The sequence below is a fragment of the Cyclopterus lumpus genome, chromosome 8 (genome assembly GCF_009769545.1).
Source record: "Cyclopterus lumpus isolate fCycLum1 chromosome 8, fCycLum1.pri, whole genome shotgun sequence".
NCBI lineage: Eukaryota > Metazoa > Chordata > Actinopteri > Perciformes > Cyclopteridae > Cyclopterus > Cyclopterus lumpus.
Window position 1 is genome coordinate 21,316,921 of NC_046973.1, and position 25,000 is coordinate 21,341,920.

At 44.9% G+C, this 25,000-nt stretch overlaps 2 protein-coding genes across 8 annotated transcripts in view; both read left to right on the plus strand.

Moving 5' to 3' along the window:
• LOC117735403 (TOM1-like protein 2) overlaps positions 1 to 14,847 on the plus strand; it is a 17,096-nt gene extending 2,249 nt beyond the window's left edge. The window contains exons 2-16 of one of the 3 annotated variants that reach the window (XM_034539993.1): positions 2,362 to 2,446; positions 4,087 to 4,165; positions 4,460 to 4,609; positions 4,765 to 4,899; positions 4,984 to 5,145; positions 5,346 to 5,462; positions 6,156 to 6,289; positions 6,710 to 6,752; positions 7,432 to 7,603; positions 7,895 to 8,009; positions 8,672 to 8,747; positions 9,452 to 9,526; positions 11,739 to 11,798; positions 12,310 to 12,346; positions 12,424 to 14,847. In XM_034539993.1, the coding sequence (XP_034395884.1) occupies positions 2,362 to 2,446; positions 4,087 to 4,165; positions 4,460 to 4,609; positions 4,765 to 4,899; positions 4,984 to 5,145; positions 5,346 to 5,462; positions 6,156 to 6,289; positions 6,710 to 6,752; positions 7,432 to 7,603; positions 7,895 to 8,009; positions 8,672 to 8,747; positions 9,452 to 9,526; positions 11,739 to 11,798; positions 12,310 to 12,346; positions 12,424 to 12,569 (1,586 nt within the window). In that variant the 3' untranslated portion in view covers positions 12,570 to 14,847. The remainder of the gene's footprint in view (positions 1 to 2,361; positions 2,447 to 4,086; positions 4,166 to 4,459; positions 4,610 to 4,764; positions 4,900 to 4,983; positions 5,146 to 5,345; positions 5,463 to 6,155; positions 6,290 to 6,709; positions 6,753 to 7,431; positions 7,604 to 7,894; positions 8,010 to 8,671; positions 8,748 to 9,451; positions 9,527 to 11,738; positions 11,799 to 12,309; positions 12,347 to 12,423) is intronic. The other 2 variants (XM_034539994.1, XM_034539995.1) reach the window with 2 other exon arrangements.
• A 1,178-nt stretch (positions 14,848 to 16,025) lies between these two features.
• srebf1 (sterol regulatory element binding transcription factor 1) overlaps positions 16,026 to 25,000 on the plus strand; it is a 13,239-nt gene continuing 4,264 nt past the window's right edge. The window contains exons 1-17 of one of the 5 annotated variants that reach the window (XM_034539977.1): positions 16,026 to 16,417; positions 18,286 to 18,873; positions 19,888 to 20,032; positions 20,075 to 20,147; positions 20,244 to 20,384; positions 20,487 to 20,705; positions 20,805 to 20,919; positions 21,146 to 21,303; positions 21,415 to 21,634; positions 21,712 to 21,896; positions 22,045 to 22,306; positions 22,399 to 22,565; positions 22,810 to 22,978; positions 23,076 to 23,184; positions 23,412 to 23,521; positions 24,209 to 24,341; positions 24,475 to 24,640. In XM_034539977.1, coding sequence (XP_034395868.1) covers positions 16,312 to 16,417; positions 18,286 to 18,873; positions 19,888 to 20,032; positions 20,075 to 20,147; positions 20,244 to 20,384; positions 20,487 to 20,705; positions 20,805 to 20,919; positions 21,146 to 21,303; positions 21,415 to 21,634; positions 21,712 to 21,896; positions 22,045 to 22,306; positions 22,399 to 22,565; positions 22,810 to 22,978; positions 23,076 to 23,184; positions 23,412 to 23,521; positions 24,209 to 24,341; positions 24,475 to 24,640 — 3,066 coding nt within the window. In that variant the 5' untranslated portion in view covers positions 16,026 to 16,311. Of the gene's footprint in view, positions 16,418 to 18,285; positions 18,874 to 19,887; positions 20,148 to 20,243; positions 20,385 to 20,486; positions 20,706 to 20,804; positions 20,920 to 21,145; positions 21,304 to 21,414; positions 21,635 to 21,711; positions 21,897 to 22,044; positions 22,307 to 22,398; positions 22,566 to 22,809; positions 22,979 to 23,075; positions 23,185 to 23,411; positions 23,522 to 24,208; positions 24,342 to 24,474; positions 24,641 to 25,000 lie in introns of all 5 variants that reach the window. The other 4 variants (XM_034539976.1, XM_034539979.1, XM_034539974.1 and 1 more) reach the window with 4 other exon arrangements.

The following is a 25,000-nucleotide window of genomic DNA, read 5'->3' on the forward strand; positions in this document are numbered from 1 at the left end:
TTGCAGGCCAGTGAGGGAGTGGTATTTGTGGTGTAAAAGTTAATTCACAGATTTCGACTGCTTGGTTGAAACTAAATACATTTCACTGCACCACGAGTGGAGATGATACAAGAACATTTTGGATGGGAATCTGATGAGCTTTGAAGGGCAGCCTATTTGGTAGTTTTCCGTGTCATCTTTTCCTACGTCTAGTATCCCTTTTACTATTTCTTTCCACCATTTGACTGGACAGAGTTCCTCTGAATGCTGGTTAATACTCTGCTAAGGAGTTATACACAACCAGAGTTTGAAGCCATTTTCAATATTTAGGCGACCGACCTTTGACTTTCTGAGGTGCTTAGTGGAGGAAAAAGTGGGAAAGGAAGAGTCAAATAAGGACGACCAAACGTGTTGAGGTGGGGCCAAGATGGGGGAAAGATTTGTGTCTTGGTTGGCAGCGGATGGCACAGCCTGCCACCATTAAAGCATGTGAGTGACTGGCTTCACTGGTCGATTCCCAGGACCGGGGGGGATGGACACACCAGGAATGAATGCACTCAGAGGGCATTTACCTTCATTAACAATGCTCTCATTGTTAAGCATCGTTCCAGCTCATTTCACAAGGAGAGATTAGTTAGTTTTGTTCTTCTCTCTTTCCTCCTCTGCCACCTTGACCTGACAATCCATTAAGGAGATTACACGGGATATCCCAGTGGCAGTAGCTGCTTTAGTCCACCAGACCTGTGCACAAGACACAGCACGGTGTTTATCAATGCTGCTCATGTTTGAATTCACTTTTAATAAAAATAAATGATTAATGGGACTCGAGTTAAAACAAAGAAAAGATGCCTGTCTCTCGGTTGCCCAGTCTGTGACAAGTTGATTGGAGATGTGAGATGCATGAATAAGTCATGTCTGCTTGTCCAATGTTGAGCCTCCCACATGAAGGCACACGGCCCAGGGAGAGGCTCTTGTCCCGGGCATGACAGCCTGCGTAGGGCCTCCGGGCTTCAAGGAGAAAAGGTTCCTCCTGTCGGAGCTCAAGAATCCGCTAATGAGAATCTATTGAGCGTCAGTCACAGGAACCCGTTCACAGCTCACTCCGGTAAAAACACTTTTCTGTTTCACTGTGAAGTTCACCCCAGATGACAGGCGGCCCTGAAAAATCTCACCTTTCAGTGACATGATGGATGGATTCAGGGGACGGCGGAGGAAGGAGGAGACGGAGCGAGGACCTCCGTGATGCCTGAGAGCCATTTCATCACGGAGGCTCCTCAGTCTGGATCACATTAGTGCCAGAATGCTAATAACTAGGGTGGAGTTTAACAGCCTCTGTGGCGTCGTCCTTTCAGCTGTGATTCACAGACACTTTGGTTCCTTTAGTCCAGTTGAAGCAACAATATTTTCATCCCAGCACTTCTAATAGATGAGATTCCAGTTGGGACCGTCCACATCTCATAAAGAATAGCTATAAAAAAACAAAGCATGTTCACCTGAATTTATAATAGCTATATATCTTTTTTGGGGGGGGGGGGGGTGTTATTATATAATTATTTGGATTATAATTTTAGGTAATTCTTGACAAAACCACAACAAAATACATCTGAGCAAGACCTGAAAAAAGAGGGATATTTTCTGAAGGATTTATTTTCCAAAGTTGGAACAGTGGGCGTGTCAGTGAAAGGTGACGTCACGCACTGTGCACCAATCAGAATTCAGCAACACCTTTCTGATTGTTTGATCGCTGTCAATCAAATCTGATCAAACCATATCCACACAGTGTTAAAGACAAAAAAGAGATCTCTAGAGATGTTTTTATGTTACTTTAATCGTTGATTATTTTGTTATACATTGATAAATATACATTTTACAGACAAAAAGTAAACATGTTTGGCTGAAGAACGACATTAGAGAAAGAGACATTGCTCACACAGTTTTAACAGTTTTGACTGTCGCTGTTATGTAAACCGCTTTAATTAGTGCGCATCGACTTGAGCACAGACGACGTATTACAACTCCAATGAACTTCAGTGCCTCAAGTTTATATTGACGAGAAGCCAAGATTTATTAATCGCTACGATAAAACTAAAACTCATTTTAACTGACACGTCAGGCTGTAAACAACGTCAGGTCGGCTTCCCGTCTCACAACACGTGTAACTAGATTATATACAAAGTTAATTTGTGTGTTGTTCTTGTGTAGACTAATCTGTAATGAAGTAAACTCTGGGCTCTGTTTACATTTACTTCTATGTTTACTGGCACCCTCAAAAATATAAATAAATGTAGAGCCACAGTACAAATTATGGGGAACGGTTTAAACAAATAAGTTATTATATATATATATATATATATAAGTCTGTTTTTGTGTGTGTTCCTCCAGAGCGGGCCACAGATGGAGGCCAACAGAACGAGGACTGGACCCTCAACATGGAGATCTGCGATATCATAAACGAGACGGACGAGGGGTGAGCGTCTTCTCCAAGTTCATCATTGTTCGCTTACAATTTGCTTCTCCAACATTTTCGAGCAACAATGCTTCTGGTCCCTGAACTGCTCAACTTCATGGATGTGTCTTTGCCACTGAGTGACTCCATGCACTGACTTCCCCTGTGCTTCACCAACAGACACCACAGAAAGCCTTTTGTTTCCTGGAGGTGTCACTGACTGAAGGAATTGATTCATAAAATGCGTATATGTCGGCATTAACACTGTTATAAAAAACAATGTTTATTCTGCATCTTACGTGAGACCACAAGCTGCAACAAAAACACAGAAATGACCGGGTTTGCATTTTGTGTTGCTCCTAATTAGTATTTATAATAATTTAAACGACATTTTTTTATCTGCCTTCTCCAGAATTCACAAATGTGGTTTCTCTTTATGAGACCATAACTGCCCCAGGTCGGAGCATACGATGGTGAGCTAACATGGTGATGTCACTTATGGTTATGCATCTATAAACAAGCCCAAAATAAATGTAATCGCCAATATCGTCGTTCTGCAGAGAGCGTTTATTTTTTTTATTTTTCATGAGGATTAATGGAATCTGTCTTTTTCCATTTTCTCTTTTCTCCCCTGCTTTTCACATTCTTCAGGCCTACACACACTCATTGTCTTGGTATGAAACATGGGGCCCTCTGACACACTCAGGGAGACACACACAGACACACACACATACACACACACACACACACTCATTGTCTTGGTATGAAACATGGGGCCCTCTCTGACACACTCAGGGAGACACACACAGACACACACACACTCATTGTCTTGGTATGAAACATGGGGCCCTCTGACACACTCAGGGAGACACACACAGACACACACACACTCATTGTCTTGGTATGAAACATGGGGCCCTCTGACACACTCAGGGAGACACACACAGACACACACACACTCATTGTCTTGGTATGAAACATGGGGCCCTCTCTGACACACTCAGGGAGACACACACACACACACACACACACACACACACACACACACACACACACAGACAGAACACAGAACTTGTTGTCTTCAAAACGTTTCAGTGAGTTAGACGATGTCTGGTTAGCTCCACAGTTAGAATGGAGGTTTTGCAAGTGAAAATTATATATATTTATTTTTACATATGGTGTCTTAACGGGTGCTACTGGGTGCTGGAACAAGATAATAAAACAGCTGTACCATCCAAAAACAACTAACACACACACACACACACACACACTGCTGTTTGAGGAAGCTTTTCGACTTTGTGTGCCATCTTTATCCATTTATGTCTTCTTCAGCTCCCTCATTAAAAAACATTTACCATAGCTCATGAAGGAGTTTATAACAGCTTATTACGCCTCATCGGCAGTGAAGAGGCAGAACGCCAACCTGACGCCTCGGCTCACGGACAGCTTTGATCTTGGGAGGAAACAGTCACTCAGAAAAGAGGGGAGCAGATGGCGTGACGGCTCTTCCCCGTCTTAGTCAAGCGGCTATGCTGACAGACTGACTGGCATCTGTTGTTGTGGCACAGAAAATAATTCATTCCAACAAAGTCAAAGATGTTTTGTCGACTCTCAGCTGGGGTGCTTCATCCAGCTGTGTCTTCGCTGCTGTTTCCCTGCAGGCCAAAAGACGCCATGCGGGCACTGAAGAAGAGACTCGGGGCCAACAAGAACTACAGAGAAGTGATGCTGGCGCTAACGGTGAGAAGTCCGGAGCTTTTCTGTGTGTAGGCCACATTAAAGGACTGCACCTGGCATTAAACTTGACCCGTCCAGTCCTTGTTTTTCTTGTTCAATTTATTCCACTCTGCGTCTCTTCCTGTCAAGGTCTGATATCGCTCATCTTTCATGTCGCTCGCTGTGTTCGTATCCACCCACATCTTTGATAGTCTGCTAGTTAAAAGCCGCCGTGCGTGATGAAAGCACAAACTTTCCTGCGTTCCAGCTTGTGTTGCTGCCAGGCTTCTGTCTGTTTAATCTTCTCCCTCTCTGCAGGTTTTGGAGACTTGTGTGAAAAACTGCGGCCACAGGTTTCATGTCCAGGTGGCCAACAGAGATTTCATTGATGGTGTGTTGGTCAAAATCATCTCCCCCAAAACCAATCCTCCAACCATCGTACAGGACAAAGTGCTGGCGCTCATACAGGTATGGGAGCTTTTTGTGTTCCTTGACCATTCATTTTTATTTTAGTATTCAGGATTTGCCAATAAGGCTGAATGGATGAAAAACCTTGTTGTACTGATATTGTGATGTAAAACAACGATTTATGTTTATTGTGTGTCTGGTTGTGTATTTGGCAGGCCTGGGCCGATGCCTTCAGGAGTAGCCCCGATCTAACTGGTGTGGTCCACATTTATGAGGAACTGAAGAGGAAAGGCATTGAGTTCCCAATGGCAGACCTGGATGCACTGTCTCCCATCCACACACCACAGAGGGTGAGAAGGAAGAAACACGCATGCAGCGTAAACACACTTGTGTATTCACAACGCAATGTCCTTAGGGGTATTCTTTTCTTCCAGGGTACAGCAGAGGTGGACCCGGCCATGATCAAGTACCTAGCCCTGGCCTCACCCGCCGCCGTGCCCCCTCATCCTGCCCCGACCCCGGCCATGGCCCCGACCCCTGCATCTACCACAGAGGCTGCCCACATGCCCAGCCCCATCACCGCTACCCCTGAACAGGTGAGGGGCTTCAACAGCAACGTCTAACCCACTAAATGACTTTATGATGCACCTGTAAAATTCATTAGTGCGTAGATTAAAGCAGATTACAGGACTTTATCTGGACATCGTGACCAACTCAATCGACTGCGATGTGAGAACATCTACAGCACTGCTGGTACTGAATGTGTCCTAATGACCTCTGACCTCTCTGCTTTCAGATCGCCCGGCTGCGCAGCGAGCTGGACGTAGTGAGAGGAAACACCAAAGTCATGTCAGAAATGCTAACGGAGATGGTCCCTGGGCAGGAAACTGCCTCTGACCTAGAACTGCTTCAGGTAAGAGGCGCATAAATACAGAATGAGCTCGTATTTTAACCAACGATGATGCTGCATGACTTTCATCAAAGTGAATTATTAAGGAAATAAACCTGACTATAAGTTTTAATGCGGCTTTTGAGTTCAACATGGAGGTAAATCCAAATCAGAAGACAATTTTGAGCAAAGTTATAAGGGTCTCTCTAGTTATATTAAAAAAAATGTAGCCTCAGGCAAGCTAATTAAATATGTGAGTTCTCCCCACACTGTAAAATATGTTAATTCAGAAAGCAGAACGCTTTCCAACATGGCACGTCAACTGTAGAGCGTTGGAACGATTGCAACCACCAGGGGGAGTAGTGCTGTTAGTTTTCAGTGGAACACAACATGTCAAGAGCCCTCATGCAGAGTTTAATCTCCTCAGAGCAAATCCACTCGGGTATTTGTGTCAGTTTAAAGGATCTGGCCCTGTGCTAAGATGTGACTGTCATGTGCAACCTTTTCTTTTCTGTCTTTCTTTCATTTACAGATTCTTACGCTTTTTTTACACAAGCAAATATGTCTGCCTTGCTCAAACTGTAATGCCTTGTTCCCATTTCGAGACAATGCCGTTTACTGTATGTGTCTGACACAATAACTTGCTTCTCTATAGTTCAGTCGTTCGCCGCATGTTTCTACCTCTTCATCCATCAATGAATCTATTGATCTCTTCAGGAGCTGAACAGAACATGCAGGGCGATGCAGCAGCGAGTGGTCGAGCTGATTTCACGGGTCTCGAACGAGGAAGTGACCGAGGAGCTGCTTCACGTCAACGACGACCTCAACAACATTTTCCTCCGATATGAGAGGTACGCTCGATCCGAATGGTGTTTTTAGGAGCTTCAGAAGAGGGACCACGCGTGACCACATTCAGGTGCAACAACAGAAACATGTCTGTGATGTAAGGCACCGTTATATAACATGTAGTATTTTATTATTAACTGTTTTTGGTAATCTTTCAAGCATCGTGGATGTCAATACAATATCTGCCTGTCCAACGGAACCAGATATTTTAGCCCAATGTGTGAGAACTTGGTCCAGTATGTTGTTGTTTTTATTATTTTTGACTTTTGTTCAAACTGTACCTCAATTCATGCTTTTAAAGAGTTGGCTCCAGCTTTAAACTGGTCAAATGTCTCTTTCATAAGGGTTCTGTAGATGAAAGATGTGGAAGCATTTGAACCCCACAAAGCTCGTCCTAAAATATTCAAATGTTTTTGTGCTCACAGGTACGAGAGGTACCGGTCGGGTCGAGCCGCTCAGAACAACGGGGTGAGCCAACAGTCTGTTCAGAGAGCAGGAATCAAACTAGAATAGTGTTTTTTACATTAATGATGTTTCAGACAAATCTGTCCACGTAGTCATTTTAGTATGTTAATTATTTATTACTAATGGCATACACACTGCAGAATTAACCCATAATGCAAGTGAATGGCATTTTTTAGCTTGATCAAAACTGGAAGAGTAGAGCAGAACAAGTCCCAATCTGCTATTTAGAGTGTACATGTGCCAGTTTCAGTGGTTTGCCAGAGGGTTGGGGCATCTCTCACTACATCCCACATCGCTGTTTGTGTTTGCGTTCTGTTGATCTTTCTGTGTGCTCTGTCTGTTTGTGCTGTGGCCAGCTGATGGAGGCAAGTATGGTGCCAGTACCAGGTTCAGTCCTGGCCAATGTGCTGCGATGAACAGAGTGATGAATGTTAACACGTCTGTAGACCCATCAGTAGCACTGTGTGCAGATAGATACTAAATGTCCTTCTGTCTCACACATCTGAAGTCTTGTGCAACCCTCAGTACCCTCCGATCCACAACTACTGACCCTCAATGTTGTCTCGAATTGTGTAAATAGTCATACCTGTAGCATTTCAGTAGACACAATGTATTTATTCTCTCTTGCTTCATCTCAATGCTCTGCTTTAACTGAATGGTCCTGCTCTCTGTGCTCTTTCAGATGTTGAATGAGACCACAGAGGACAACCTCATAGACCTTGGCCCAGGCTCCCCCGCTGTGGTCACGCCTAGGATTAGCTCTAGCCCTTCACCCAAGTCCACCGCCGGGGCCACTGCCTCCCCGGCCCATAACCCCACGACAGCCTCTCTTTCGTCTGCACTCGCCAGTATTGGTAAGAACGATCACGTACACGCTCTCCTACCAGAGCTATAGCATCTTTCCTCCCAGTCTCTGCAGACTGGAGAAGCAGCAGAGCGAAGAAAAGATTCACAATCCGGCTACTAATGGGAAATGAGCCCAGCACCATAACTCGTTGAGTTCTGGCTCCCCTGTTGGTCTCTAGAAGGCTAGAAGTGCTCTGGTTAAAGCTTAGATATGTATCTGTTCTGAATCCTCATCATCCTCCATCTCTGCTTTCTCCTTCCTCTCCTCGCTCTCCCCCTTTTCCTGCTCCCCTCTCCAGATGTAGCTTCAGACAGCGTGAGCGGGACCCTGTCTTCTCTACCGGGCCGCAACCAGGATGACTTTGACATGTTTGCCCAGACCAGGACCACCTCTTTGGCCGAGCAGCGCAAAAAGTAGGTCAAGATTTAATTTTGCTTCTGGGGCAGCCCAGGTCCTCTCATGTTTTTATTCCGGGTGTAATTCATATTCAATTAATTGATGTGCCCTCTGTCCCTTAACATCATCTTATCGTGAATTATTCCCTCGTGCATTTCCTTTTGAATACCTCCAGTGTATGGATGCTGATCTGGTATTTTCTCTTCCAACAACTTGTTGCCTTCAGCTGTAAATTGAAAAATCAAGGTGGAGCGATAAAAGTGATAAAGTAACGACAAGGCACACCAGTTTCCATTTGAGATTAATGCGTAAAGTGAAGTGAATTTCTCATCCTCGCTGCATCACTTTATTGTTGATTTAGTCGATAACTTTTCCTGCTCCAGTACTATGGATTTGTTCCTGTTCTTGATGAATGCTGCATAATTGCAAAAGGGTGTTTTAGGATTTAATAAAAGCAACAACCCTGCTGGCCAGAGACCATCGTTGCATTTCCTCTCTGTCTTTCTCTGCTGTGCTGCGTCATGAATATGAAATCTCTTAACAATAGTTGCCGTTCTTGAAAAATCCCACATAATGTTGGCATTTGACCAGATATTCAATGGAATGAAATTACATTATAATCAAAATGTGGGAACATTGCTGAGTATTAACTCTCTTCCTGTTTATGTTTTGTGCCCAGTGTAAAGTACGAGGACCCTCAGGCTCTGGGAAGCCTGGCCTCGGCGTTGGATGTGAGACAACAGAACACAGGAGGGGTGAGGACACGATGTAGTTAGATACAGCTCACCCACATGGAGCCCTCTCCATGTGGGTGCTGGGGGGCCTCTCCTGGACCACCTGTCCTCTGTCCTGCAGTCCAGTGCAGTGTTACTCCTAAACAAAAGGGAAGAGGGTTGTGAATTGACTATTGCTTTTATTGAATAGCTCAAATAAATATCTTACAATGTGGCAACTTTTCAAGTGTTAAGCGTGCCTATAAGTGAGTCCTCAAAAGTTTATGTAAATATAAGTTTGAGCTGTTTTATCTTTACTTAATAATTAAAAAAAAAATTCTTCAAACCAGATATCAATACTTTTTAATTCAGTTTTCTGTTTAATTAAATAAAACGAAAACCCAACCCAATCACTTTGTACACAGAAGTGAACTTCGATTTTTGTCGTTGTTCCTCCTGTCTGAGCACACATTGCAATATATTTGCATGGCTGTACTATGTACACAGACACACACACACACACACACACACACACACACACACACGTACAGTTCCTCATTTTCATCTTTATGGAATCAACCTTTCACCGTTCTCTTACGTTCTCGCCTCTTTTCCGCCCCCTTTAAATGACGTCTTTTGCACATTTGACTTCTCCACTGGCTCTCTCTCTCTCTGCACTGTGTGCTATGCTGTGGTCGGGCTACCTTTCTTCTCTTTTTTAAGGTGTTGTTCTGTTGTTGATTCAGCTGAGTGTAAAAGGGGATGATTACCCAGCAGATCAGGAGCTGCCCATAGACAGCTGGCTTATTACCCAAGGAATGGTGAGGACTCCATCCTCAGTGTGTCCTCCTACCCCTCCCGCCTGTCCACCGTCACTCCTGCTGTTAGCCTCCTGCGGCGTCATCCATAACCTTCATGAGCTGCTCTAATTCTAATGTCATGGCTCAGTCCTGGAAGGCCCAACCAAGCCCATGTCAGGAAACCATTACCATGTTTTTCCACCTCCATGTCAGTACAGATGTTGTTGGGCAATATGATGATACCTTCCTTTGAAGTGGGCTTGTTTGAGGTACTTATGCATAGTCAGTAGGCGGCGGTTGGTACACGCCCAGTTTTGACAAACAGACCTGGCACAGGAGCAAAGTGAAGCTGCGGGTGGCGCAGCAGCTAAAGTATTTTATCCACCTGAAAGAAAGACTCACCAATAAAAATCTACATTAGTTTAAGTGTTTGCTATATTTAGGATATGAGATAACAATATGTATTGCTGCAGCGATATCAATGGACTTGTATAATGGTATAGGATATTATCCATATTGCCCACCTTCACTGCACTGACATGGGCGTAAGGCCACCCTTTATGGATGAGCTTGACGGGTCTCCAGGGACCTTCCATCAGCTTGATTCATCTCAACACACTAAAACAACAGAAGTACAGATACTTCTGCTACACAGCACGGGTAAATCAACAATGATGAACATTGTAAAAGTACTGATAACTTATTATACTGGCGTAACAAAAGGGATGGCGAGCTGCTGTGTAGTGGAGAGCATTTGTCAGTTGTCCTCTAACTGTCTTTGGAGCTTAAATAATACACTAACATCTCACCCTAATCAGAAATAGATCAACTAACATACGGATCAGTAGTTGTAATATTCAACACTAACAATTAAGTTCATATTTTGACTGAATATTTGAGCATAAAGGATTACACGTTGACCTTTTATCAATGCGAGTCATGATCAGAACCGACTTCTTATTGCACACTTTTCTACAGCATGTTCTCTCCTGTGAATGACTTTCACTGCCCTGGCCTTTTATTTTGAAAAGCTTCCTTCATTGCGTTAACTGTGATGTCATGAGGAAACCCCATCTGCTTTGTTGTAGTCTACAGCAGGGGATGAGGATGAGGATGACTCTATTAACGTGGACTTTAACTTCGCTGCCGTGAAAGACTCTTACGCCTTTTCTGCTTTTCTAAACACAAAAGCAGAAAAGCAACTTTTGCAATTTGCCCCGAATGCGACTCATCGCGGACGCGCTCGAGCCACAGTGAACGTTTCCTTTTAATGCAACACACAGTCCTGGTTCACTGGGACCGCTTGGTGCCAACGCCAACGCCAACGCACACCCTCCCACCCCCACATGGCGTCATCGCATCATCATGTCGCCGCTAGCCACGCAGTGCCGTGCTCCATCCATGTGTATGCCGTGGGGTGGCCCCGCCTCTCCATGTGTATGCCGTGGGGTGGCCCCGCCTCTCCATGTGTATGCCGTGGGTGGCCCCGCCTCTCCATGTGTATGCCGTGGGGTGGCCCCGCCTCTCCTCTCCATGTGTATGCCGTGGGTGGCCCCGCCTCTCCATGTGTATGCCGTGGGTGGCCCCGCCTCTCCATGTGTATGCCGTGGGTGGCCCCGCCTCTCCATGTGTATGCCGTGGGGTGGCCCCGCCTCTCCATGTGTATGCCGTGGGGTGGCCCCGCCTCTCCATGTGTATGCCGTGGGGTGGCCCCGCCTCTCCATGTGTATGCCGTGGGGTGGCCCCGCCTCTCCATGTGTATGCCGTGGGGTGGCCCCGCCTCTCGGCGGCCCCTGTGCTTTCAGCTTTTCCCAGCCAATCAATCTCTTAATCACATCCAAGCGATTTGCTAATTAACTAATGATGTGGAATAATTAACGCTGCTGCGTGACATTAGTCGGCAGCTGTTAAGCCGAGTCAGCGTTTCAGAACTAATGAGAACAATACACGACCTGGGAACTGCTGAACTCATGGAAGACGGCGAGTAGCTCACGATGGAACCGAGAGCACAGACTTCAGAGGGGTTGAGTGTGTCCTTTTGAGCAAATCTTCTCTTTGCTCTCATTTTAATTTGTTTTCATTTCAACCATCTTCCTCTCTTGGCCTTTGGTGACACCTATTCTTGTTATTTTTTTGTTTTTGTTTGTGTGTGTGTTGCAATTATTCATTTTTGTGGGTGTCTTTCTGTGGCTTCGGTGCTGCCCCTTGGTTTGTCCATGGCTTTGCTCCATAGATCCCCGTTTCGCAGTCCTCTGTCATGGATGACATAGAGGAGTGGCTCTGTGCTGACGTGGTGAGACTTCTTTACCTTTTTTTGATTTATATCCTTTTCTCTTCTTTCTCTCTGCCCTGTGGTTTGTTTTTCATCCGTCTCATATAACTGGGTACATCTGACTTTAGTTTCCTTTCACTTCCTTTCATTCACTAAACTAATGTGTTTCCACCGATGATTTGCATATAAGCGTTTGAGGTTTGCCTTAAGAACGCTAACAAGGTGCCAATGGTGGTAAAATGGGTGCTATGAGCTTCCTTAACATGTGCATGTGGAGGTCGTGGAGTCCGGCTCAAGAAGGTTCTTTGTTCTCTTCACCTGTGAAACGTGTCGGAGGATGATTGACGGATTCTTCATGAGCGACTTAACATATTAAGTTTGTGTGACCTTGACAGGCATTTGACTTGTGTGATGCTCTTGTGTGTCCGCTGAATGTGTTGCTGATGCTCTGTACACTCTGGTTTAGTTCGACTCCATCATTGATTCCAATTGGTGTGCATTATCTGATTAACTTTGTTTCTCTTCTCAACAGAAAGGGGATGCTGCTGAGGAAGGAGTGACCAGTGAAGGTAAAGACCGATCACAGCCGCGTGTGTGTGAAGTTGTGTTGGTGGTTCATCCTTTTTCATCAATCTGTTTCTTTCAGAGTTTGACAAGTTCCTGGAGGAGCGAGCAAAGGCTCCAGACTCTCTGCCGTCTCCCCCCGGAGCTAACCCTGCTCACCCTGCTCGTGCCCCCGGGGGCTCCCACAAGAAGGCTGAACAGACGGAGGATGCCCTCTTTGCCTTGTAGACTCTTACGGACGCTCTCCAGGGGCATCTAAAGGTCCTCGCCCTCGATGATGCCTCCCCAACGGTCCCTCCAGTCCCATTTCCTCGCTGACTGGCAGTGGCAAGTGATCTCCACCTCCTTGTCATTCTCTTGCCACCGTGTTGCTTTAACATGCAAAGGTCCAACGTGTTTGCTGCGTTTTACTATATCTGAAGGTATTAACCTGTTGTGTGGGACGTACTACTCGCAGCATCTCATTCGTAACGCACCACCAAAGGACGACGAGCTAACTTGTCTGATGTGGTTTTAAAATGTGGTATATTACTGCGAGGTTAACGGAAAGAAATCCACTGCATGTCCATGAATTGAGTCATTGTGGAAGCATACAATTAGGATTGCATTGTGTTTGACTAGCTAATCACTAATTTATACTTTTATTTTATTTCATTTCACAAACGGCTTCTGTTAGCAGGCTAATTTAGCTAACTAGGGATATAAAGGCTGAATCATAGCTACTCTCGATGAGTGTACGGCAGCATTCATTTTACCAAAGGGAATTAAACAAAAAGACTCTAAGAAACACGAGTTAGGATTCTTTATGTATTTTAAAAGGCTAAGGGGAACGTGCCCATGGAATACTTCAGTCTTTCCAGTTCTCTGAATAGCTGCAACAAATTAGCTGCTCTTGAACACTTTAAGCCATACCAAAGAAAGCTGAGGTGTTAATGAGCAACTAGTATAAATTGTACCTGTTGAACAGCAGTCACCTTCATGTGTTCTACATGTTAAAGGATCATGAACCTTTTCCTTCCCCTGATATATTAATATCTGTGCACTTTGAAGCAAAAACAAGTCTGTATTTCTTTCCTTTGTTTACAAGATGGTTACTATTTTTCTACGGGATGGGAAATGGTCTTTAGATTGACTTAATTTTGCACTTAACTTTTGTCACTGTTATTGTGGGGCTTGTTCACAAATAAGTGGATTAATGGACAGTTCAACCTTATGATTGCAAAACCTTTTTAGGTGCAAGACAGAATATGGCATTTAAAGGATCAACAGGACAGCGCTGGCACCATAATCAACTAACGGACAAAAGGTAAAGCTTACAGTATTGTATTGTATTAAAGGCAGTATTGCTATAGGTAGATATTCACTTACTCTAAACTACGTAATCTATATACCTCAAAATACGGGAATTCTAGTTTCTGTATCTGGTTAATGTTATTAAGGCTTATAGTAGTATCCAGAGGGCAGAGAGGTGTATGTATCATTTGATTCCCTGATTGTATTTTCATAGTTCATGTAAAAAGAAAAAAGGAACCCTTCATTATTTATCTTTGTGTGGTTGAGGCTGAAACATGCAGCAAACAATCCCGATTGTACTTTCTTTGATTTGTCCAGTCAAAGCCGTACTTTGATCCTCGATATATTTTCCTCCTGGTTTGATTCATCTGCTCCTTTTGGAGCTGCTGCCAAGCAGCTCGTCTGTGATTGGCTGATTTCAACAAAGTGGCTCCGACTGGAGTTTGTCTTTGAGGCAAAAAGCAATCCTGTCTCCATTCCAGCTCTTGCACTTGAAAGGTTGTTTTTGTCCATTTAAGACCCAACGCCTTGTCAGTCAAGGCATCCCGAGTCGTAAAAGCCTAATTCATGCATCAACATTACATGTCGTCAGTGTAGCTAGACGGAAATAGTCATGATTTGTTATACTTTGTTATTTGTCTGTGTAATCATTGTGATTACATATTTTAATGTATTTTAGTTTGGGAAAATGTATGATTTAACAAGCTTTAACTTTTGTTTGATGCTGTATGGTTACATATGGTTTAGAGGTTTAATATGGTTGCCAGGTAACTGAGATAATAGCGTTAAATTTACAATCAACCATTGTGTTCACTTTATGAAAATATAAAAATGACCATGCAGGCTGAACAAAAAGGATTACTAAAAATGTACCAGGAGATCCTTTCAAAGGGAATTTGAGTAATGTTCTGTTTGTTTGTTACGTATCTCTGGATCTGTAACAGTGTATTGTGTTACTTGCTTTTATGAAGCTTACGTCCTGATTGCAACATGCTATCTCAAAATGGTTATTGAATGTCTTTTTAATACTGATGAAGCAGAACATTGCGCGGATGTTTGGTGGACATGGAAGAGAGGCTGGTTTTCTGGCAGTGGGTGTCCCATGTCTGTTTGGCTGTGCCGTCTTCTGCCATTACTAATGGTCAGATTTCTGTTTGACCTAATGCACGTATATAATAACTGCCCAATAAAACACTAGCAATGTGTGACCTCTACCTCAACTGTGGTTATTTTACAATTAGGGGCTGTGTGACGATCTCTTCTTCGTCGTGTCCATGCTGATGCAACCCATTCTCAACCTTGCACTGTCCGTCTATGTCACATGATGAGCCTCTCACCCCCTCCCATATGTGGGTTCATGGACATTTCATCCACTCCGTGCCAAACGTTTAGCACAAAGTGCCAACAAATCTTAAACCTAGTTTGTTTTGCTTCCTTCAGTTGCCTGTGGGGCGCTACTGGCAGTTTTCTAAAATTAAGTAAGCATGTGATTAAGACTGCACCTTGTACTGACAACCACCTTGCAGTGCTACTCTAGGTCACTGACCTCATTCCCCACCATGCTTTTGTGGGGTTCCCCCTTAGTGTTCATGTGACTCTGTGTTTACATTTTAGTTTGAATTTAGTCAAAACTGATATAAAGCGAAATAAAGGATGCTTTGCCAATTGTTTACAATATTAATAATGCAAGTGTATTTTTTTTAGTGGAAGACACTATACAGGCTAAATTAGATATATAACTGCACTGAGGGAACCTATTTGGTATTTATTATCCATTTCCTTTATTCTGTTGGGCCACCTGTATCCCTCAAGTTCTGTTCCTGCTGCTGTTGGAAACACATGATGTGTAATCACTAGACTCAGAGATGTAACGTCAGATCACCCCACTCGGCTCCTGAGCTTCCCATTGGTCGATTTCACTGGTTCTACAGGAGGAGCTGCTGCTTCGAGTCAAACAAACTTGTCTTTAATTAGCTCACGCCCACTCGGCTCTGATTGGCTGTTGGGGGCGAACCCACAATAAACCATGCTGTTTCCCTTAAATACACAGTTCAGTGAAATACAGTATATGCCGAATATAAATACGTATGTACAGAACCGGGATGAATAGCACGGGCTAATTTATTATATATAAAACATATATGTATACACCATAGATAGTCAATTCATAATAGTTATAAATTAGATTAAAATTGACTTGAAGCCATTATACCAGTTTGTTAAGCACATCAATATTCATGTTTCATTGTACGTTGTTGTATTATAAAATGATGGCACATGCTCCACATTATGACGCCTCTTCAGTCAAATAATCAAAACAACCCGGAGAAACAGGGTACGTGGGAATCCAGTAAAGAGACAGCGATTGGCCGGCGAGCCTGTCAATCAACATGGACTGGGTGTGTTCTTTCGGCGGCCACCGTAAGCACGTTAGTACTGAACGAGCGTCGGTGTTTGGCTTGGTTTAACAAGTTTCCCTGGACCATCATGGGGGTAGCAGCGAGCAGTTAGTTCACACAACAATACAAAGTTGAGCTCACTGTGCGCGTGCCTCACGTGGACTCGGTATCGGACCTTTTTTGGCAAATGTAGGGACGCGAGAAGTTCCCCCATTTTTCGTCTTTGAGCGATTGCACAGCCAGTTGTATATTATCGGGAAAGCCAGACAACAGCAGCGATGAACAGCCTGTCGTTCGACGACCCGTCGTTGGATAATCTGGACCCGACGCTGTCGCTACACGACCCCAGCGACATTGACACGGCCCTCTTAAGCGACATTGATGGTAAGACAATACAACAGTGTTTGCTAGCTCGTTAGACCAACACACCTGCTCGTGACATAGCGTTACCTCCTGGAGGCCACGTGTGTTTAGTCTGACTCGCCTCCTGTGTTTTACAGCCAATGTTCAGTCTATAAACCTAATGTATGTAATGTAATAACCCCCATTGGTGAGCACTTCAAAGGGCTTCATCTCACGTCGTAGCGTTAGCTTCCATTAGCTCGAGTGGGGGGCTAACGCTGCCCGTTTAGCTAGTGCCCTGTGCATGTTGTCTGAGGTGAGAATAGTCGGGCTTGTCTCGCAAACACGATTCGAAACGTCATAATCTTTTCGTAATAACCGATTAATGGCTCCGGTTAGCTGAGCTAGTAGGTTCAGCTAACTTGAGTGTGCCCCGCCCCCTCCTGAGACGGGAGGTTACTGTCGGTCATCCCAGTTGACAGTTCACACATGTTGGATAAACGCATAGTATTGTATATTACTATGTGCGCTATTTACACACGTTGGCCCCCTTATGTTTGTTGTAAACACGTGCGTGTTTACGTTTGCATTAATGGTGTACACTTCTATATGAGTACAACAGCTTTAACTAAATACTGGCACACATTCTCATCAGTCGTTTGGTACAACATTATTTAATTATACTTATATCAGGGGTGTACTATTTTCTTTACAGTAATAGCTCATGTGTATATTCTTTATGATCACAGTCGCAGGATATTAGTGCATAGCGCCCCTGCGTAATGCACGTGCTCGCGTCCCCATGAATGTAACCGACAGTAACCTCGCGCGGAGCCACAGACGGCGCGCGCGCTCTCTCTCCTGTCTTAGAGCGAGTCTCCGAGACGCGCTCTGATTGGCCAAAAGCGATCACCTCATCCAAAACACTGGACTATAAATCCCGGCTGCTGCGCACCCACTGCAGACACAACATGCACTCACGAGTGTCCGCTTCTTGTTGTTGTTGTTGTTGTTGTTTTACATAGAGTTGTATGTATCCTGTTGAGCTTCAAGTCAAATTAGAGACTACAAAATACTTTATCCATTTGAGAGAAGAGCAGAATATATGTATAGTACAGTGCCTTTTGTATACATTTAAATATGAATTTAAAAGCATTTCCCATATTAAAAAAACAGTACGGGCAACAAATACTTCTTAAACATTTTAGATATTCTATTTTCATATCATGCTCACGAGAACCCAACGGTCAATATTTGCAAGACTATAATCAACCATGAATCTTTCATATGTTTGTCAAGGAATGCAGTACATTTGACACGTGTTCTGTTCGTCCAGCTTTTGTACTTATAGGATTCATTAATTTATCCATTCAGATCAAATTTAGCAACCAAAATGTTTTTAAGGTACAAACTTCCCTTTTTATTTGATCAGCTGCCCCAGCAGTCATTTCTTATTTACACTATTTGGTGATTCTCATTTGGTGTGACATTTATTTAATTTTAATTTCTTCTTCTTGAGTTTTATATTCTGACATTAGCTCGGTCTTGGAGTGAAACCGTGCATTCTTATCCCATGCTGCAATACAAGTTGTGTTGTACTGTACCTCCAAACACACTGATTGTATTTTGAAGCGTATGTATTGTATTGTTGAGCTCATTTTGACAGCATAAACACTGTACATGTGGGTTGATTAATGGTTAACCAGCAACGCAGATGGAAATAAAGGAGATTCAGTTTACAACCGAGAAGTTGTACAACTCGATAAGCCAAACTGAAAACAATGTTTCTATGAAACGTCGATGACTCGTACATTTTAAACAGGCTCCAATTCACAACTGCAGATTTCTTTGTTATATATTTTTCTTGGTCAGTTGCAGTGACCGCGGTTCTGATTTCTCTGCCTCTTCAGACATGCTACAGCTCATCAGCCACCAGGACATGGAGTTTGGAGGACTGTTTGATAACCCTCCGTACACGGGGCCTCCTCCCAGCCAAGAGGATTCGGGTTTGTCCCATTCCATCACCACACCTCCAGCTCCAGCTCCAGCTCCAGCTGCAGCTCCAGCTCCAACCACACCTCCACCTTCATCGTCCTCTTCCATCCTAAGCAGTAGCCCACACCTGGATGCACTCCTGGGCCCTCCCATCATCCGTAGTTCCTCCACCCCAGACAAGGCCTTTCAGCCTCCCACCTTTCAGCAGTCCCCCTTGGCCCAGGTTCCCAACTCCACCCAGAGGCAGCAGCAGGCTCAGAGCCTCAGGCCGCCCCAAGTGGAGCAGCCCCAACCCATTCTCAGCCCGCCTGCCCCAACACAGGCAGCTTCACCTCTAACACTAACCTCAGCACCAAGCCCATCTTTTAACGCCACACCCCAGGCCCTCTTCACCCCGCCTGCACCCCAGACTTCGCCTCAACCCCAGCTGCAGGCACAACTTCAGGCCCAGACTCAGTCGCAACAGGTCCGGATCAACTACAGCAACCAGAACAGCTACACAAGTAAGTACACTTTGATGGCAATGAGTAATTATATTAGTCAGATAGTACAGGCTATATATAACGTTTGGTTTTGAAACGGGTACAATTGGCAATGTAAATTCTTCAGTCATCATTCTATAACTCCATCTCAATATATCAATTGGGGTGTTTTCCTGCATGCATTGTTGTACAAGAGGACAGGACACAACCAACCCACGAGCCCACAGCATTATCTATGACCTTACAATAGCTGAACTACCCAAGTGTAGCCGCATCACGGCTCTTCACATGCGTTGCATTCACCAAGCTAGGAAACGAGGTTATTCAACCTCGGCTGAACTCGTATTCGAACAGACTTTGATCGGCGGCGTTCACCATATTCACTGTTTATTGTTTGGAGCAAACCGCACATTTACAACAGTGGGAGAAAAGTAGTAAGTTAAATGTTGCTTCTTAGATGCAATACATGTTTATTACTCCTATAAATCTCCCGATCCTTGTACTGACAGGTGATTGCGATAGCCCTGTTGGAGCTGATCACAAATACAAGGTGACACACTGAATGTTGTTATCACTTATGTCCAGTGAACGTGACTTTTTTTAAATTTATTTTTTAACCGGTTTAAAATTGAAATATAACAAAGTGTTCATAAACTGCCAAATCACGGCAGTACAATGAATACTGGTCCTATTTGACATTGCTTTTGAAAGCTTATATTGGCCGATATCATATATTGATGCAATGTATCGGTTGGTCTATAATTTATTTTTCTTATATTATTGAACTACACAATTGCAGTCAAGATTTGTTGTTTGACTGCTCGAGTCTGATGCCGCCGAAGTCCTGAAATGTTCAAGTTCTTTGTGTATTTGGGCTATTTTTTTTTGTTGCAGCGAGAATGAGATTAAAGCAATTCAGCAATTGCTTCATACACTGTATTACTTTATTGTGCAGTTGCTTAAAAGCAGTTATGAGGTTGATCGTTGTGTATATTTCATACAATTATACATGCTTGTATTTAAACTATTTTCCAGCTGTCACTCCCAGCAGTTTGAGCCAAACCACCACCATCTTGTCATCCTCACCCCCAAGTGTTCAGCCGGTGACCATCCATGCTCAGCTCCAAGGGGTGACCACCACGTCTCCTCTCCTGACCACCACGTCTCCTCTCCTGACCACCACGTCTCCTCTCCTGACCACCACGTCTCCTCTCCTGACCACCACGTCTCCTCTCCTGACCACGTCAGTGAGTCCCCCAGTTCAAAGCATCGCACCCCACATGCAGCAAGTACCTGTGAGTACCTGAGCGTGCTTGTACATACAAAATAAATGCAAAGTACTCATTGAGTGTGTGTTATAGAACCAACACCCTAACTGTCTATCTTTACAGTACTTGTGTGCACCTTCTCAGGTGTTGCTGCAACCCCAGTACATCAAGGCTGAGTCTCTGTTGCTGACCACTCTGAAGCATGACCCCTGCATTGTCACTACCATGGCCACCACCACCCCAATACAGAGCGCTTCACTGCAGGTAGGCACACCATGTGCAACTCAATACTGAGATCAAACAACGATCAAATATGATTTGACTGTGCATTCCTTCGGTAACCGTCTTCCTTTTTTACCTCTTTAGGCCTTTATGGGTGGTGGCACCATCCTGACAACGATGCCTGTCATGGTGGACGCTGATAAGCTGCCTATCAACCGCATCGCCATCAGCGGTAAGCCGCTCGGCCAGCCACACAAGGGAGAGAAGCGCTCAGCCCACAACGCCATCGAAAAGCGCTACCGCTCCTCTATTAATGACAAAATCCTCGAGCTCAAAGATCTGGTGTCTGGTAGTGAGGCCAAGGTAGGAAAGAGCTTCATTTAATTAAATACATTGCAATCGATAACATCGTGAAGATCAGAGAAGCTCATCTTATATTTTTTTGTTTCTACTTCCTTATAGCTCAACAAGTCTGCAGTGCTGAGGAAAGCCATTGACTACATCCGTTACCTGCAGCAGACCAACCAGAAACTCAAACAGGAGAACATGGCCTTTAAAATGGCAGCCCAGAAAAACAGTACGTGCTGAAAACCCGTCTCCTTGTTATTCCATAACCGCTTCGCTGCAATTTCTTTTCTATTCTTGAAAGCAAGTCATTCAGTTGACCTTTTGTGATGAGGTCTATTGATAGCTGCTGTTATCCTGAAATGACTGAAGTGAAATTGAAGGCTGAAGATGTCTTCACTTTCTTACCACTGATTGACCTCCTAACTCTCATCATCTTTCCTTTCCTCTTTCTTCAGAGTCTCTCAAGGACCTGGTTGCCATGGAGGTGGATGGACCGGCTGATGTGAAGAACGAGCTGCCGACCCCGCCGGCTTCTGACATGGGCTCCCCCACCTCCTTCTCACACTGTAGCAGTGACTCAGAGCCTGACAGTCCAATGGGGGAGGACACTAAGGTATGCATGATAAAATCAACCACCGCTGTTCTTCATCAGAATAAAATATGTAGTTACTTTCTGCGTGTTGACTTTTGCTAACATAAACATATCTCTGGCCTCTTTATTTAGCAGCCGAGTGTGGACCTGGTAGACGGATCGGCAGTAGAAGGCAGTGCCGGCGGCATGTTGGACCGCTCCCGCATGGCTTTGTGCACCTTCACCTTCCTCTTTCTCTCCCTAAACCCTCTGGCCGCTCTGCTCTGCTCATCCGGCAGCAGCTCAGCTGGAAGCACAGCATCCGCTGCCAACAACCACCCAGGAAGGAGCGTCCTGGGTTTGGATATCGCAGGTAAACTGCAGCCACCGTCGGTTTGAATTATGTAAGAATCTGATTTCATGTGATGACATGAAACGTGTTTTCTGTAGGTGACTCGTGGGGGTGGATGGACTGGATGCTGCCAACTATACTGGTGTGGCTGCTAAACGGTATTCTGGTGTCGGGGGTTCTGATCCGACTGTTGGTGTATGGAGAGCCTGTAACCAGACCACACTCTGGATCTTCGGTCTTGTTCTGGAGGCACCGCAAGCAGGCGGACCTGGACCTAGCTAGAGTATGTTTTTTTCTTTCTTTCATGGAAACATTTTTTTTGTGATGTTGCATTTTAAAATGCAATTTCACGATCCAAAAGAAAGATCTGTGTCCCGATTTTTAAAAAACTTTTTCCAGTTCTTCATCAATGATCTCTTTCACCCTCCCAGGGAGATTTTGCCCAGGCCAGTCAGAACCTGTGGACCTGTCTAAAGGCTCTTGGTCGTCCCTTACCCATCTCTCAGCTGGACCTGGGCTGTGCTGCACTCTGGTCCCTGCTAAGATTCTGCCTCCAGCACCTCTGGGTGGGCCGCTGGCTGGCTGCCAAGGCTGGAGGACTGCGCTCGGACCGGCCCCTGAAGGAGGATGCCAGCAAAAGCAGCCGCGACGCCGCCTTAGTTTACCACCGTCTGCACCAGCTACGCATGACAGGTCAGCTGGTGTGAAACACGCTGTTAAATAAATCAGTGTTATGATATATAAATAAATACATACTTTTCTTGTCTTGTATCTTGTGCATCCAGGTAAGCTGAATGGTAGCCACCTGTCAGCAGTGCACATGGCTCTCAGCGCGGTGAACCTGGCCGAGTGTGCTGGTTCCTGTCTGCCTGTAGCCAGTCTGGCTGAGGTCTACGTCTCTGCAGCTTTACGGGTCAAAGCCAGCATGCCAAGGATCCTTCATTTTACTTCTGTAAGTCCCCTCAGTTGCTTACGTCTCGCTCAGTCTTTTATAATGTGAACATGTAATATTAAATGTAATTGTTGACACTGAAGTACTTGCATGTTATCCTGTTTAGAGTTCAAATGCTTTTGATTTGACATCGGGTTCATTTGTCTGCCATGTTTAATAAAGAAACATAATGACCCTGTGATTCTGTCCACATTCCACTTATTTAAGACATAAGAATGAAGGACTTAACCTTTTATTCTGACAGCGTGTGTTCCTGAGCAGTGCCCGCCAGGCGTGCCTGTCTTCCAGTGGCAGTGTGCCTCCAGCTATGCAGTGGCTGTGCCACCCACTAGGTCACCGCTTCTTTGTGGATGGGGATTGGGCTATTCGCAGCATTCCTAAAGAAAGCATCTACAGCCAGGCTGGCAACACGGGTCAGTGCAGACCAAACATAGCACACACTCCATGAGGCCTAAACCCCTGTAAATGCACACTGAGGCAGTTGTAACTGGTCTGTTGGTCCTCTTACAGTGGATCCTCTGGCCCAGGTGACTCAGGCCTTCAGGGAGCATCTCCTGGAGAAGGCTCTGTACTGTGTGGCCCAGCCTCACAAAGAGAAGAGTCCCAGCCAGGGAGAGGGGTGAGAGACCCAAACACACTTCCAAATAACTGTTTAAGATGCTGCACACCTCACTGGAATGTGTCTACCATTTATATCTTTTATTGGATCTCATGGTTGATTTACTATTTGACAATTAACAATGAGGATAGCTTAATGGACTATTAAAAAACCAAACAGATTGATTTTAAAATGTCTGTGTGTTTATGTGGTGGCAAAGTAACCATTACGTTGTTGTCTGTACTCAGGGAGTATGCCGATGCCCTGGAGTACCTCCAGCTGCTGATTAGTGCCTCGGATGCAGCTGGTGCCACCTCCCAGTCCTTCGCTATCGGCTCCAACATGGCCACCGTGATCGGTAAGTTGCTTTCACCAACACATTTCTTTGTCTAAGAATAAGGAGACCAACTACTGTAAAGACACTTTATCTTGAACATTATGGCGCCTTTGGATTGCCTTTGCTTTTCCCACATCGGTCAGTTACCTACCTTCCTTTTTAATGTGTTTGCTAAATAAGAAGCACAGAGATAAAGTACATTTTTATACTGTGGCTTGATTTCCACTGGGTTGACTTTCACCCTCCCACCACTTTCCTTTGTCCTTACTGATTACAGATCTGAGCGAAAGGGGTTTAGGTGAAAGGGAGGCATCCACTAGATTGCTTCATCTGTCTTCAGCGCTGTCAAATCGGTGATCACCTTGAGAGGAGGGAGGGAGACTGTGCAGGGACCTTAATGGCAGACTTTTCTTGGCAGAGCCTCAGGTTGCTCACAGTATTATGTGCGTGTGTGTTTCCCAACGTTAAATGGAGTAGTTTTCCCTCAAAATGGCTGCTTTCTCAGAGCATGTTGTGACTATGCCAGAGGGGAGAAACAGATTTGATTCAGGTCAAAACACAGACAGCAGCTGTGTGTGTGTGTGTGTGTGTGTGTGTGTGTGTGTGTGTACACACTCATGCATGTTAAATGTAAAAGTAGGCAGTGGGGGATTCAAAGATTTTTGTTTGCTTGTCTCGCCTTTTGACTGTTTTTGTTCCCACTTCCAGGCTGTGACCCCCACTCCAAGTGGTGGTCCTCAGTTACTGTGGTGATCATCAACTGGCTCCAAGGAGATGACGCCGCGGCCGAGAGACTGTATCCGACTGTTGAGCACCTGCCCCGCAGTCTGCAGAACGCAGAGTAAGTTGGACACACACACACACACACACACACACTGGAACATCTGCAGCCAGACTAAGACTGTTTCATAACCTTTGTCTGCTCCCACTTCTTTAACCGGTGTCCTCTGTCTCTTTCCCCCTCGCCCCGTCAGGAGTCTTCTGCCCAAGACGTGTCTGGACACGTTCAGGGCTGTGCGGGCTCTGCTGTCCAAGCCAGAAAACTGCCAGCTGAGTCTGAGCTACAGCGACAAGGCCAGCGCCCTGCTTCGAGACAGCCTCAACCTCGGACCACACTGTCACAGCTCCAGTTTAGACAAGGTACACACACACACACACAGACACACACAGGCACACTCACACTCACAGACACACACAGGCACACTCACACTCACACACACACACACACACACAGACACACACAGGCACACTCACACTCACACACACACACAGACACACACAGGCACACTCACACTCACACACACACACAGACACACACAGGCACACTCACACTCACACTCACACACACTTGCAGATTTGTATGGATTCAAATCAAGTTTTGTAAGGGCTACAGCATCTGCATTAGACATACAAAAAATTACAAAAACGTACATACGAATGCTCACAGTGACAGATGTGCGTGTATCAAATTGTAAACACAGAAAAACACACGCACACACA